Source organism: Crinia signifera, chromosome 6 (assembly GCF_055691185.1).
Source record: "Crinia signifera chromosome 6, ASM5569118v1, whole genome shotgun sequence".
Classification (NCBI taxonomy): Eukaryota; Metazoa; Chordata; class Amphibia; order Anura; family Myobatrachidae; genus Crinia; species Crinia signifera.
Window position 1 is genome coordinate 46,325,767 of NC_139222.1, and position 16,204 is coordinate 46,341,970.

Genomic DNA, 16,204 nt, shown 5'->3' on the forward strand with positions numbered 1-16,204 from the left:
GAGTGATAGAGAGTGTATATTTTGTGTCTGCTACCCCCCCTTTTGTGCTGATCAGTATATCTGTGCTGATCAGCAACTTTTTGGGGGCGCAGAGGTTTTTTTTTTATATATATATACCTGTCAGTTGCTGCCAGTTGCACTGTCAGTTGCACCAAAGGTTGTGCACCTGCTGTCCCTCACTGGTAATCAGTGTCGCATCACTGATCACCTTTTTTTTTTTTTGTGAGTGCTGTGGGGTCTTTTTTTAATTTTTTTTTTACACACACTGATTTTGTGGGTGTCCTGTGGCCACTGTGCGCCGATCAGTGACGTACATCACTGATCAGCTTTTTCGGCACAGGGTTGATCTATTTTTTTTTTTTTTTGATCAGATTCCTGTTGCCTTTGAGCGCTGTTCAGTGACAGACGTTACTGACCAACATCTGTGCTCAATTTTTGGCGCAGGACCTTTTTTTTTTTTTTTTTAACCCCTTCAATTTTTTATTTTTAACCCCTTCATTTTTTTTTTTTTTTATTGGTATAAAGTATTTTTTTTTTCTGCACTACATACACACTACACACTACATACCCCCCGGGTTGAAATAAAGTTTGTACCCCCCCCTACACTATACACGTGTTGAAACATTTCACTACCAGTAACACAAAAATAAAAATGGCATCCCAAATGTCCTCCCAAATGTCCTCCCAAATGTCCTCCCAAATGTCCTCCCAGTCATCCAGGAGAATGTATTCAGTGGAGGAGGCATATGCCATGCTTGCCTCTGACTCTGACACAGGCAGTGATGCAAGCGGGGAATTTGAAGGATTCGTCTTAAGCTCCTCTTCCTCCTCTGGTGATGAGGGACCCCCTCAAAGACGCCCCCGTAGAGCAGCTGAGATTCCCCCCCCAATAATTGATCTAGTATGGACCCCACCACCAGACAATTTTGAGCCCCAGGTTCCTGAGTTTTTGGCCATGCCAGGAATCCAATTTGATTCCACAGGTCTCAGAGAAATTGACTTTTTCAAATTATTTTTCTCTGATGATTTTATAAATTTAATGGTGGACCAAACTAATTTATATGCCCAGCAGTTTATTGCTCAAAACCCCACGTCATCATTTGCTAGGTGGACCCCTGTAGATGCAGTAGAGATGATGACGTTTTGGGGTCTGGTGTTTCATATGGGCATAGTAAAAAAGCCAGAAATTAGGCAATATTGGAGTACAGATGTTCTGTACAGTACTCCATTTTACCGTATGGCCATGCCCCGGACTCGATTTGAGACAATTCTTAAATTTATACATTACACCGATAATGCACAGTGCCCACCCAGAGATGATCCCACCTTTGACCGGCTATTCAAAGTCAGGCCGGTCATTGATCATTTCAGTGCCAAATTTGAAGAGGTGTACATCCCTGAAAAATTTATTTGTATCGACGAGTCCCTTATACATTTTAAAGGAAGGGTTAAATTCCGCCAGTACCTTCCCAGTAAGAGGGCAAGGTATGGCATAAAAATGTATAAACTGTGTGAAAGCACCTCAGGGTACACCCACAGGTTTAGGGTTTATGAAGGGAAGGATTCAAGAATTCAACCGCCAGAATGCCCCCCCTCCCTCGTAGGTGTTAGTGGGAAAATTGTCTGGGATTTAGTGCACCCCTTCCTGGATAAAGGTTATCACCTCTATGTGGATAACTTTTACACTAGCATCCCCCTGTTTAAGGCCCTTGGTTCAAGAGGTACAGCAGCTTGCGGTACTGTGCGCAAGAACCAAAGAGGCCTCCCAAAAACGCACATTGCCCAAGTAATGAGAAGGGGTGAAAGCAGGGGAATATGCAACGAAAATATGTTGTTGGTCAAATATAAGGACAAGAGGGATGTCCTTATACTGACAACAATTCACGGAGACAGTACCACCTCCGTCCCTGTACGAGGTACCAGTACCCACACCTCAAAACCTAATTGTATCCTGGATTACAATAGGTACATGGGCGGAGTGGATCTTTCAGATCAGGTACTGAAGCCGTACAGTGCCCTGCGGAAAACAAAAATCTGGTACAAGAAGGTGGCCGTGTATATCATCCAGATGGCACTGTATAACGCTTACGTGCTATTCCGTTCTACCGGCCAGAGGGGGACATTTATGCACTTTCAAGAGGAAGTCATAAAGGGCCTAATATTTGGGAACCAGCAGGCAGAGGGCCCCAGTACTTCTAGTACTGGCCCCCGTATTGTACCAGGGCAGCATTTTCCTGATGAAATCCCCTCCACTGGAAAAAAGGGCAGGACACAAAAAAGGTGCAAAGTTTGCTATAAAAAGGGAATAAGAAAGCAAACTATTTTCCAGTGTGACACTTGCCCCGACAAACCCGGCCTATGTATAAAGGAGTGTTTTAAAATATACCACACATCTATGGAATATTAGGTTCATAATTTCACCGTGCTTCGGGGGTCTTGCTAATGCCACATAGCACCCACCATTCATTCCACCAGAATCTGAGCCGCAAAATCCAAAAATCACTCCTTCCCTTCTGAGTCCTGCCATGCACCCAACTGGTATTTTTTGGTCACATGTGAGGCATTGCCGTACTCGGGAGAAATTGGGGCACAGATTTTGGGGTGCTTTGTCTCCTTCATTCCTTGTGAAAATGAAAAATTTTGAGCCAGAACTGCATTTTTGTGTAAAAAAATGTAATTTTTCATGTTCACTGCCCAGTTTTATCAAAATTGGTGAAACCCCTGGGGGTTTGAAATGTACACTATACCCCTAGATGAATTCCCTGAGGGGTGTAGTTTGCAAAATGGGGTCACTTGTGGGGGGGTTCCACTGTATTGGTGCTTTGGGGGTCTTGCTAATGCGACATAGCACCCACCATCATTCCACCAGAATTTGTGCTGCAAAATCCAAATATCACTCCTTCCCTTCTGAGTCCTGCCACTTTTTGGTCACACATGAGGCATTGCCGTACTCGGGAGAAATTGGGGCACAGATTTTGGGGTGCTTTGTCTCCTTCATTACTTCTGAAAATGAAAAATTTTGAGCCAGAACTGCATTTTTGTGTAAAAAAATGTAATTTTTCATTTTCACTGCCCACTTGTATCAAAATTGGTGAAACCCCTGGGGGTTTGAAATGTACACTATACCCCTAGATGAATTCCCTGAGGGGTGTAGTTTGCAAAATGGGGTGACTTGTGGGGGGGTTCCACTGTATTGGTGCAACATAGCACCCACCATTCATTCCACCAGAATCTGTGCTGCAAAATCCAAAAATCACTCCTTCCCTTCTGAGTCCTGCCATGCACCCAACTGGTATTTTTTGGTCACATGTGAGGCATTGCCGTACTCGGGAGAAATTGGGGCACAGATTTTGGGGTGCTTTTTCTCCTTCATACCTTCTGAAAATGAAAAATTTTGAGCCAGAACTGCATTTTTGTGTAAAAAATGTAATTTTTCATTTTCACTGCCCACTTGTATCAAAATTGGTGAAACCCCTGGGGGTTTTAAATGTACACTATACCCCTAGATGAATTCCCTGAGGGGTGTAGTTTGCAAAATGGGGTCACTTGTGGGGGGGTTCCACTGTATTGGTGCTTGGGGGGTCTTGCTAATGCGACATAGCAACCACCAAAATTCCACCAGAATCTGAGCTGCAAAATCCAAAAATCACTCCTTCCCTTTTGAGTCCTGCCATGCACCCAACTGGTATTTTTTGGTCACATGTGAGGCATTGCCGTACTCGGGAGAAATTGGGGCACAGATTTTGGGGTGCTTTTTCTCCTTCATACCTTCTGAAAATGAAAAATTTTGAGCCAGAACTGCATTTTTGTGTAAAAAAATGTAATTTTTCATTTTCACTGCCCACTTGTATCAAAATTGGTGAAACCCCTGGGGGTTTGAAATGTACACTATACCCCTAGATGAATTCCCTGAGGGGTGTACTTTGCAAAATGGGGTCACTTGTGGGGGGGTTCCACTGTATTGGTGCTTTGGGGGTCTTGCTAATGCGACATAGCACCCACCAAAATTCCACCAGAATCTGAGCTGCAAAATCCAAAAATCACTCCTTCCCTTCTGAGTCCTGCCATGCACCCAACTGGTATTTTTTGGTCACATGTGAGGCATTGCCGTACTCGGGAGAAATTGGGGCACAGATTTTGGGGTGCTTTGTCTCCTTCATACCTTCTGAAAATGACAAATTTGGAGCCAGAACTGTATTTTTGTGTAAAAAAAATAATTTTTCATTTTCACTGCCCAGTTGTACCACAATTGGTGAAACCCCTGGGGGTTTGAAATGTACACTATACCCCTAGATGAATTCCCTGAGGGGTGTAGTTTGCAAAATGGGGTCACTTGTGGGGGGGGTTCCTAACTTTTAGCATCTTATGGTGCCTAGAAACCTACATGGTGCCTAAAAAATAATCTCATAAAAAGGAGGCTCCAAAATCAAGTAGGTGCTCCTTCTATTATGAAGCCTGTGGTTTGGTCACCGTGCACACTAGGGCCACATATAGGATATTTATGAAAACAAAAGAATTGGGGGAATCAATTTTCAGTCACATTTCTCTAGTAAAATGTACTGTGTTCCTTAGAAAAATGTATTAAAATTGCAAATCTGCAAAAAAAAAGAAATTTTGAAATTTCACCTACACTTTGTTTTAATTCCTGTGAAACACCTAAAGGGTTAACAAACTTCCAAAATGCTGTTTTGAATACTGTGAGGGGTGCAGTTTTTGAAATGGCATCATTTATGGGGGTGTCTCACATACAAGTCCCTCAAAGTCACATCAGAACTGAACTGGTCCCTAAAAAAATCAGTGTTTAATATTTTCTTGAAAATTTGAGAATTTGCTATTCATATTGTAAGCCTCCTAGTGTCCCAAAAAATTAAAAGGAAGTTGAAATAATGATGTCAACATAAAGTAGACATATGGTCTATGTTAGTTATTCACTATTTTGAGTGGTAAGATTATTTGTCTCACAAGCAGAAAATTTAACATTTTGCAAATCGCTAAATTTTCCATTTTTTCACGATATTTTGGTATTTTTCACAAAAAAACACAGACTGTATCGACCCAAATTTACCACTAATTTGAAGTACAATGTGTCACGAAAAAACAATCTCAAAATCACTGGGATAAGTAAAAGCAAAAAAAAGTTATCCCCACTTAAGTGAGACATGTCAGATTTGAAAAAAAGGGCTCTGTCAGGAACGCAAAAACTGGCTCTGTCAGGAAGGGGTTAAAGACAGTTTATGATTAATAATTGTACCCATGGATGTTATTAACTAAAAAATGTTTATCCAACCTTAATTTGAACATATTTATTGTCTCTGCTGACACCACCCCCCCAGGAAGATTGTTCCAAAGTTTGACAGCTCTGACCAAAAATAAATAGTTTCTTCTATGGGAACAAAATCTTTTTTCTTCTAATCTAAACTCATGCCCTCATGTCCTAGATTCCTTTCTAGTAGAAAAAATGGTGTTTGACAGTTCCTTATATTGTCCCCTGATATATTTGTACATGTTGAGCATGTCCCCCCTTAAACGTCTCTTCTGCACTGTAAATAGTCCCAAATTTCTCAATATCTCCTCGTAGCTTAAATTCTCCTTTTCACTAATTAGTTTTGTCGCTCTTCTTTGTATTTTTTCTAAGTCTATGATATCCTTTTAATAGTGTGGGGCCCAGAGTTGTACTCCATATTCTAATTTCCATGCCTCTTTTAATACATGCTAGAATTCTGTTGGCTTTTTTGTTGCTATGTGGCATTTAGCACTACACCCCAGTGTTATGGACACGGGTGACCTCGCCGCCCCTAACTCCGTTGCCACCCAGTGGAGTTGGCGGACGCGTGCAGTGCTAACCTTCACCACTAATAGCCGCATTCGAAGGAGCCCGTTAGTCAGGCTCCGACCCCGATGCCACCTGGTCTTACGAGCGACAACGCGGCCGCCAAGGCCAGAGGTGGACAAGGGGAGAATTAACTGACACCCTATTGGCGAGGACAACCCGGCCCTACGGGTAAGGTGTGTAAGAGCCACACCCTAACGAAGATCCCCCTGGGGAAATGCTGTTACCAGCGTGTGAAACAATACACAGAGGTAGACACAGACTATCGGCGTGACTGGAGTAACTATACACAAGAGTTGACACAATGTCCAATGCAGGCAGGTGTAACAATACACAAAAAGTTGACACAATATATAACTCTGGCTGGTGTAACAATACACAGAAAGTTGACACAATATATAACACTGGCTGGTGTAACAATACACAGAAAGTTGACACAATATATAACGCTGGCTGGTGTAACAATACACAGAAAGTTGACACAATATATAGCACTGGCAGATAACCATACACAGTGAATAAAGATGTTATACAAAGATAGGAGGAGCGGGGAAACCCCAACTTATCTGAACCCTGAAGGCTGAAAGCCGGGAGGGGGTCTGCCAGGAAAAGCAACCAGAAGAGGGACACTGAAACGCAGGAGGTGCTGAGACAAGAACACTGCCACCAAAGGAATCCCAAAAGTGACAGGAGCCAGGAACCGGGAACACTCAAGACGCTTGGTCAGGAACTATAGCCGGCGTCTGAATGACCCGGCCCGGAAGTTTAAATAAGGCGCCACTCAGCAGATCTCCTGCAGCTGCGTGCGGCGTATCGCGCACCCCTTCCTCCGCGCGGCCGCCTGCATACCCCGTCGCCTAGGCAACCGCTGTGGCAGGGGAAGAAGGGGTTGCATCTGAGCTGCCGGGCGTACGTCCTCGCCCGGCGGAAGTGTGCGCCTGATGATGAGGCGGCGTCCCGGCTGCCTGACAACCACCGGGCGCACCGCCTAGAGACTGCTGGGCAAGCGCTGGCGCTGCCCATGCCGTTTCTAACACCCAGTTTGTCATATGTTTGGACTCCCAGATCCAGTACCGAATTACCCAACGTCTAGCTGCTTTGGTTATAACTAGCACACCTGTTGTGTCTCCCAAGGTGCATGACCTTGCATTTATCTACATTGAACCTCATCTTCCACATTTTTGCCCACTCATCTAGGGTGAAGCGCAGCGACATCCTCGGGTGATTTAATAACTCTGCTCAATTTTGAGTCGTCTGCAAAGATGGATTGCAAAGATGGATACATTGCTGAGTAACCCCATCCCAATGTCGTTAATAAAAATGTTAAACAAGATGGGCCCAAGGACCGAACTCTGTGGCACCCCACTTAATACCAGGATTATATTTGATTCAGCGCTGTTAACAACCACTCTTTGTTCTCTATTACATAGCCAGTTCCCTACCCATCTACAGATATTTGCCCCCAATCCTAAGTCCTCCATTTTATTTATCAACCTCCTGTGTGGCACAGTATCAAAAGCTTTAGCAGAATCTAGGAAGATCACATCTATGGCGTTTCCGTTATCAAAGTTTTTGCTAACGTCCTCGTAGAAGCCTAGTAATTGGATACCGCGATAATGACCATCGGTCATTAATCGCAATATCCGGCCTTTTTGGTCAGCCAAAAATACATTAGGGCTGGCCATACAATAGATCAACTAGTGGGTTGTTTGGAACAAAAATATGTGTTTGAGCCAATGGCAATTAGCAATTTACCCCAACTGCTGGAAAACAGATAAAAGCCATCGTTAAGACAAGTTGTTTAAAACAAACATATTTAGCCAAATTAAATTACCATTTACCCACATTTGAGAGCTAACTGCTGATTGTCATTTGCTCCCAAACATGAGCAGATTGCCCTTGTGAACCAAGTCCGTCACCGAAGGTTGCCGCCCGCCCTCGGTGACGGACTTGGTTCACAAGGGCATCCTTCATAAGACACAGGTAAGCAAGTGTTATGCTTATCACCTTCCCTGCACTTGCACTTTACACCTGTACTGACCGGATCCTGACGAAATGGCCGGTGGGCCATGAAACGTTGATGGAGTCATTTGTAATGTATCACTGAAATTCTTTAACAAAGTTTTCATTTGTAACTACCGTGGAGTGCCGTCTTTTCTTTGCTGATTGCAAAAGGTTCTTGTATACGATGTTGTGGACAGGACACCCCGGGCGCTGACTATTAATTTATCCAGAGTGCCAAATTTTCACAGACATATAAAATGCTAACAGAAAAATGAGAGATATGTTATTACCTGGACTCTGTACGTAAATCAATTTGATCTTGAGTTAATTCTGATTTATGGGACATGGAATCGCCAGGCAGCATCCTAGGAACATCTTCTCTCTTATATAAGTGGTCATGCTCTTTCTCTACAATATCATCAGGTACTTTTGTGTCTTGATGGTCATCTGCAGAATACCCATATGACTTCTCGCCGTGGAAATGGTCATCTCTGCCAGCTTTGATTTCCTCATGCTCAGAGTCCGATCTATCATCAGTAGCCGGTCTTCCATGCTTCTTTTCTACCAGCAGACCATTAGGTCCAGCACTGCCAATCAGTATAGGGTCTGTGTTATCTTCATGCTGGCTCTCTCTATAAATCACATGATCTGTAACTTGTGTTTTCTCTTTCACTTCACACTTTCCATGGTTGTTTTGATTTGTCTCTTTCTGTACATTTTTTGCAGGTCTTTGTGGGGTCTGTAAGAAACAAATAAAGGAATATAATTTGATGAACAACAACTAGCAGGTCATAAATCCAGAAGTCTTCTCATCCCAAGGGACAGCTCTTATCATGCAGTGGGGTACCAATAGTGCCGCAGACCTTGCAGTGGTTTGGGGAGCAAGCGCCAGTGGGGTCTCTGAGAAGCGCCTTGCGTATTCTCAGCGCTGCTGCATGGACAAGCAATGTGGCACCCGTCAGACGGCAGAGGCAGGATGTGCTTGCTATGCATGCAACCATGACCTCCAGAACTGAAAACAGTACTCTAGATGAGGTTGTACCAATGACCTATACAGTGACATTATTACTTAGAAACATAGAAACATAGAATTTGATGGCAGATAAGAACCACTTTGCCCTTCCAGTCTGCCCCTTTCTTAAACATGTTTCCTCAAACCATATTTGATCCTTATTTTTTTGTAAGGATATCAATATGCTTATCCCAAGCATGTTTAAATTGTACTACTGTATTTGCGTCTACCACCTCTGATGGTAGGCTATTCCACTTATCTACTACTCTTTCTTCCTACTGCTGATACCTCTCGATATGCAACCAAGCATCTGACTTGGCTTCTTAATTGCTTTGTTACATTGCCTACCTGCCTTTAAGTCACCTGAAATAGTGACATCTAGATCCCTCTCCTCCTTAGGGATCTAGATTTATACTATATTTTGCCATTTATACTATATTTAGTCTTTGGATTTTGAGACCCAAGTGCATGATTTAGCATTTTTTGGCATTAAACTGTAGTTGCCATGCTCTTGACCTCTGATCTGCCTAGATCATCAATCATTTATTTTACCCCTCCTGGTGTGTCTACCCTGTTGCATACCTTTGTGTCATCTGCAAAAAAGCATATTTTACCCTCAATTCCATATGCAATGACACCAATAAAGATATTAAAATGCACTGGTCCAAGTACAGATCCCTGGGGTACTCCACAGGTGACCTTTCCCTCCTGTGACTGCACTCTTATCCATTTAACCATCATAGAATCAAATACAGAGCTTTCAAAATTATTTAACAGTCTGTGATGTGGGACAGTGTTAAAAGCCTTACTAAAGTCTAGATAAGCTACATCTATGGCAGCCCCTTGATCTATTACTTTAGTCACCCAGTCAAAAAAAGTCAATAAAGATTTGACATGATCTACCCCAGTAAACCCATGCTGTTCAGGATCCTGTAAATTGCTGGTTTTTATATATTTCACAACGCTTTGTTTTAAGGGTGTTTCCAGCAATTTCCCTACTACTGATGTAAGGCTCACAGGTCGGAAGTTGCTTACCTCTTCCTTGCTTCCACTTTTGTGCAGTGGGACTACATTCACTATTTTCCAGTCCTCTGGGATTACTCCAGTAGCTAGTGGCTGCTTTAATAATTCTGTTAATGGTTTTACCAGCTCCCCTTTAAACTATTGTATCTATACTATAGTATCTATACTATAGTATCCTTGGATGTATCCCATCTGGTCCCGTTGATTTATCCCCTTTCTTTTTGCATAATGTGTAAGGGGCAGTATGGGTTAGAAGTGCGCAGAAAATATTTTGGCTGGGAGGATTCCAGAGAAGGAGACATACTCAGGTATTGCTAAAATGCATCATGGGACATCAAGACTGCCTTTACTACATGTAAAACTTTTCTCTGTTTAAAAATGTGTTTTACAAACCTAGACAACTACAATTTACAGTTGTAAAATGTTCCCATTAAAAGTATACAAAGAAACCCAATCTCTGAGCTTTAGTTTCATCTGCAAGTTGGTGCAAACATCCAGCACACAATGCAAATGACCACATGGTCTATGTACTAGGCCTTGGACAGAGATAAAGTGGACAGGGAAAAACATACCAGCTCCTGGCTTACTTCTCCACTCTTTTTACTGCTTCATAAAAAAAAACTTTTTATCTCTCTCCAAGGGTTAGTACATAGACCCCCTATGTGCCCCAACACTCAGCAGGCAGCCCATCTAAAATGTATACAGTACATATTTTTGCACTGCCATAAGAGAATAAGCACACCAGCCTATTGGCTAGTGCCTGTCATCATTAACTATGTACAATACAAATGGAAGCAGTGTTTCTACCAGGTAAACCATAGCATGAGCTGTTTCATTAGGCTCCTGCACTGAATATACTGAACCATCAAAGACCTGCCTGCTCTCCATCCTCTTCCCAGCTACAGTCATTCTCATTAATTCTGAGAGTACAGTATATCAGGTGCCTGATTAGTGTACTTGTGTTCCTGAGGCTGACCTTCTGGATTATAATCTTGGCATCCTCTGACTTCCGTTCAGCTCTAATTGCCATTGGCTTTTGTGGTACTTGTTTCCTAGCACGGCCACAATCGCGGGCATCGTGTACCTTAAAGTTAAGGTACACGATGCCCGCGATGAACCCGATTTCCTTTTCCATTAACATTGCCCCTGACGCGACCGACGTGATCCCCGCGATTTTGCCATAGGCCATTTTGCCATAGGCTTCAATGTTAAAATATTTTTTAACATTGAAATCGGGAGCATCGCATCGGTCTTGTGCCATTATAATGGCACAAGATGAGATGGACTTGATTAAGTCCATCTCACATAGGAAACAATGTGAAATGGGCCAATATGACCCATTTCACATTGTATATGGCCCCGTCGTCACCCCACGATTGACACCAACCCGAGGCGTGGCGAGCGCAGCGAGCCCGCGAGGGGCGGCGGTGCGCGTCCTCCGACCTTTTCATACCCCTACTATCCACGTCGGCGTGGAGTTGAGAATACAAAGTGTGGCGAGCGCAGAGAGCCACCGAGCCTGAAGCGTGGCAAGGGGACGCGTATACCTGTGAAGTTATACGCGTCCGCTCGCCGCGCTTCGGGCTCGGTGGCTCGCTGCGCTCGCCACACTTTATGTTCTCAACTCCACGCCGACGTGGATAGTAGGGGTATGAAAAGGTCGGAGGACGCACACCGCCGCCCCTCGCAGGCTCGCTGCGCTCGCCACGCTTCGGGTTGGCGTCAATCGTGGGGTGGCGTTGAGGGTGTAAAATTGAGGGTCTGGGGAATATTTTACATTGAATCCAATGTAAAATAGGGTCCCAGGGACCCTATTCACATTTGATTCAATTAAAAAATCGGGTCGATCGCGTCGGTCGCATCGCATGCGATTTGGTCGCATGCGATGCGACCAACGCGATTTTTCCGACACGACCGCCCCGATGCAAATCAGTGTGGCCGTGCTAGGAAACAAGTACCGCTTTTGCTCCTTTCTACCCACAACAGTTTCCTGACTTCTTATCTTTCTGCCAAGCTTATGGCTTACTCTCACTATGGCTCAACTGAATCATTCAGCTACCAGCAACTACGATCCAAACCTTAGATTACATCACTGCAGCCACTGAGCTAGTTAACTGGACAATTCTATACAAACTATTTTTTCTTTGCTGACTACTCTATTTGGCTCCTACTTTATGAACGGGCTGCTGATTTTCAACTCCCTGCTACCATTCCTCGCTGCAGTCCAGGGTCCCTGCACCTGTACAATGCAGTTTACAGGCACCAGGAATCCTTTAGATTCCTACAGGAAGACAGCTCTTGGCCTATTGCAGCCCAGACTGGCAGTCCTGGAGGGAGGGAACACCTCCCAATGGGACTGCCTTACTGCAGGTAGGACTTCCAATACAAAGCACTGCCAGCCACATGAAGTGCAGTCTCACAGACTGCATATGGCTTCACTAAGGTTTGCCAAGGTGACGGATATTATTGGGGATGCTGCAGTCCTGCAACCCATAGGTAAAATCTGCCACAGCTTACATCCAATGCTGGGAAATGGCACTGATAATCACATTTTAATTTTCTGCATTCCATCTGATTTTTTATTCCAAATATATAAAAGCTACATAATGGTCCTTATTCTGGTTGACTCGCAAGGCTTCACATACTAGCAAGGAGATGCGGGTGGGGGGCAATCGCTGATGTGTTGAATGTGGTGATGATTTGTAATTCGATGCATGATGCAGTCTCTCAGACATACTGTACCAGGTGGGGTGGCAAGAATGTCTGTATAGAACAGTTACAGATTGTTCAGATTTGCCTCTGACAGTGCTCATCAAAAAATGTCTGGCTGTTGCAGGGCTTACATGCAGAGTTTGGATGGCAGCTGGTAAGTAACCTGTGCAAGATATGATAATGACTGATGGGGTGTATTGGTACAAAAGGTGGTTACTCTTCAATTTGTGGTTTGCAATTGGAGAAGCATTTATGTGTAATACTGAACTGACAGGAGGGTTTATACACCAACAATGTAGGGTGTGGAGTGTTCTTTGTAATATGTGGTTTGCAATAGAGGTATGTTAATATGATATGAAGCTTGCAATGTCTGGGGGGTGGGGGGTATTCACCTGGAATCGGTACATCTGTCAGACCAGACTTAAGGCCCCCATACACTAGGGCGACTTGTCCTTAGGACAAGTCGCCCCCGACTTCCCCCTGAACTTCCCCGACTGCTCCCCGGGGGAGCTTGATTAGATTGGCACTTGATGTGCCATTTTTTACATGTGATAAATCGTCTCGATTTATCACATGTAAAAAACCCGGGGAGCAGGGGGGGGGCTACAGAGCAGGGCTGCTGGTGGGAGCAGGGGGGGCTGGGGACGCTGCGGGGGACACAGGCGGCATAGAGCCGGGCAGAGGGAGCCGGGAGCTGTCAGTGCTAGAAAAAAAAGCCTATACAATGAATGGGCAGCCTGTGATTGGCTGAGCGCTCTCTCAGCCAATTGCTGACTGGCTGAGAGAGCGCTCAGCCAATCACAGGCCGCCCATTCATTGTATGGGCTTTTTTTTTTTATTCAGTACTGACAGCTCCCGGCTCCTCCTGTCCGGCTCTATGCCGCCTGTGTCCCCCGCAGCGTCCCCAGCCCCCCCTGCTCCCTCCACCGCCGCGCCGCCCCCCTAGGTCCCAAGTCGGGTGGTCGGACGTGCAGCAGGTCCGACCACCCGACGCAGATCCGATGCGCACGGGACCGCGCATCGCATCTGAGGGGACATCAAAACTAGCCGATTTTGGTCCGATTTCGGCCAGATCAGTCGGATCTGGCCGAAATCTGACCAAAATCGGCTAGTGTATGGGGGCCTTTAGGTCTACAGTCATTAGGTATACTCCGGAAGGTCGACTGGCCCCAAGGTCGACAGGGTTAAAGGTCGACATGGATCAAGGTCAAAATGACTTAAGGTCGACATGGGCCAAGGTCGACATGGGTTTAGGTCGACAGTCATTAGGTCAACATGAGTTTTTCGCTGTTTTTTTACCCGAATGTCGACACAGTCGACATGGACACAGTTGGAGTTGAACCGCAACCCCTCGCATCGCTCGCTTCGCTCGCAATGCTTCGGGCACAGTGCCTCGCTACGCTCGGCATACTATTTTATTCTCCCACCGCGCCCTAGTGGATGGTAGGGCATGAAATACCACCTGTCGGCACATGTCGGCTCAAAAAACAGTGAAAAACTCATGTAGACCTAATGAATGTCGACCTAAAACCATGTCGACCTTGGCCCATGTCGACCTTAAGTAATGTCGACCTTAAGCCATGTCGACCTTGACCCATGTCGACCTTTAACCGTGTCGACCTTGGGGCCAGTCGACCTTCTGGGTTGACCTAATGACTGTCGACCTAAGTGTGGTCTGACAAATGACCGTTTCCCATTCACCTGAAACCAGAAAAATGGTTTGTTTATTTATTTATTTGGAATATACAGTATGATCCATTGTGTAGGATGATATCAGGTATTTGAGTTTCTGAGGGGCTAAGCTGCCTAAACCAGGGCTGAAACTAGGATTTTTGTCACTCGGGGCAAGGCAAAAAATTTGGATGAGCTCCATCTCCCACCACCCTGCAAGCACGTATGGGTATAATATCCAGCACATAGGGCTTGCGCCCCCTGGTAGTTGCGGCCCTGCCCTAACACCAGTCCTCTCTAAAAACACCTGTGAATTGCTACACACTTTGGAGATTGTTTTGGTTCACTCGCAAAAGGCAAATTCTCTCTCAAATGGACAAAACCATGGGCCTTATTCTAGTTCACTCTTTCTGACAAAATCCTTCTTAGATGGACAAAAGCATGTGCACTGCAGGGGGGGCAGATGTTACTTGTGCAGAGAGAATTAGATTTGGGTGGGGTTTTACTTCAAAGTGAGATCTATATTGCAGTGTAGAAATAAAGCAGCCACTATTTACCCTGCACAGAAACAAAATGACTCACCCAAATCTAATTCTCTCTTAACATTTTACATCTGCCCCCCTGCAGTGCACATGGTTTTGTCCATCTAAGAAGGATTTTGTCAGAAAGAGTGAACTAGAATAAGGCCCCATGTGCACTGCAGGTGGTGCTGATGTAACTTGTGCAGTGAAAGATAGATTTGGGTGGGGTTTGTACTTCAAACTGATATCTATATTGCAGTGTAAAAATAAAGCAGCCAGTATTGACCCTGCACAGAAACAAAATAACACCCAAATCTAACTCTCTCTGCACTTATTACCTCAGCCCCACCTGCAGTGCATATGTTATTGTCCATCTGAGAGTGAATTTGCCTTTGCGAGTGAACCAGAATAACCCCCATTGCCTCTATTGCTTGCATCACTGCAGTGACAACCCTTCCCAAGCAAGACCAGATAAAAGCAGTGACATAATGAGGTTTGTGCATCCAGTGCCACTTCGTTAAGGCTCAAAGCTGGGTAGGCGTCACAACTGCTACTCCGATAGCCCTTTGCCATCCTATTCTATCTAATATAACGGTCAGAACATCCAACTCCACCAATGGTAGCTATGTAACATCCTAATGGCAGGTGTATTGGGTGCAGGGCCATGGTGCACAGCAGCCTCACTATGGCACTGCAAAAGAATCCTCCCAAAATGTGACTGGTTCTGTATGATAGATCTACAGTGTCTAGATAGACAATCAATAGGTCTACCACAAAAGGTTTGCATGCAATAAGTCGACAGGGTCAAAATGTCGACATGCACTAGGCCCACAGGGTCAAAATGTTGACAGGATCGAAATGGTATCAAATGGCAAGGTCGAGATGAGTTTAACGGCTTGTTCCTACTCAACCATCCATGTTGGCATAGAAGAATATAAAAGTGTGCCAAGCATAACGAGGCACCGAGCCCTAAGCATGGCAAGCAAAGTATTACACTAATTGGGGGTCCATGTACACCAATTTTTTTTTAATAATTAAAGTCAAACTTTTCATGTATCTACATTTTTCATGTCGACACATTCGAAACCGTCGACCCTGTGACCTATTGCATGTCAACCTTTTGGTGTCGACCTATTGACTGTCTATCTAGACACCTGCTGAAATTGGGGGCCTAATTCAGACCAAATTTGTCCTGCGATCAGTTCTCAAAATTGGGGCAGCAATTGGTTCCCAACAAAATTAACCCTAGAACGAATGTGTGTGCTATAGTTGCCTACCCTCCCGGAATGGCCGGGAAATTCCTGAAAATCGGGTGCCCCTTCCGGCCCCACCGGGAAGGTGGGCAAGTCTCCCACAAGCCCCCCAAAGCCCCGAAACCCCCAGAGAGGTTAAAATTATGCATTTTGTGTAATTTAAGCCCTGCCCCCTCCT

At 44.8% G+C, this 16,204-nt stretch overlaps 1 protein-coding gene across 4 annotated transcripts in view; it reads right to left on the minus strand.

The window, feature by feature from the left end:
- Positions 1-16,204, minus strand: part of CNOT12 (CCR4-NOT transcription complex subunit 12) — a 69,651-nt gene that overhangs the window by 24,869 nt on the left and 28,578 nt on the right. For all 4 annotated transcript variants that reach the window (XM_083146107.1, XM_083146104.1, XM_083146106.1 and 1 more), the window contains exon 5: positions 8,125-8,573. In XM_083146107.1, coding sequence (XP_083002233.1) covers positions 8,125-8,573 — 449 coding nt within the window. The remainder of the gene's footprint in view (positions 1-8,124; positions 8,574-16,204) is intronic.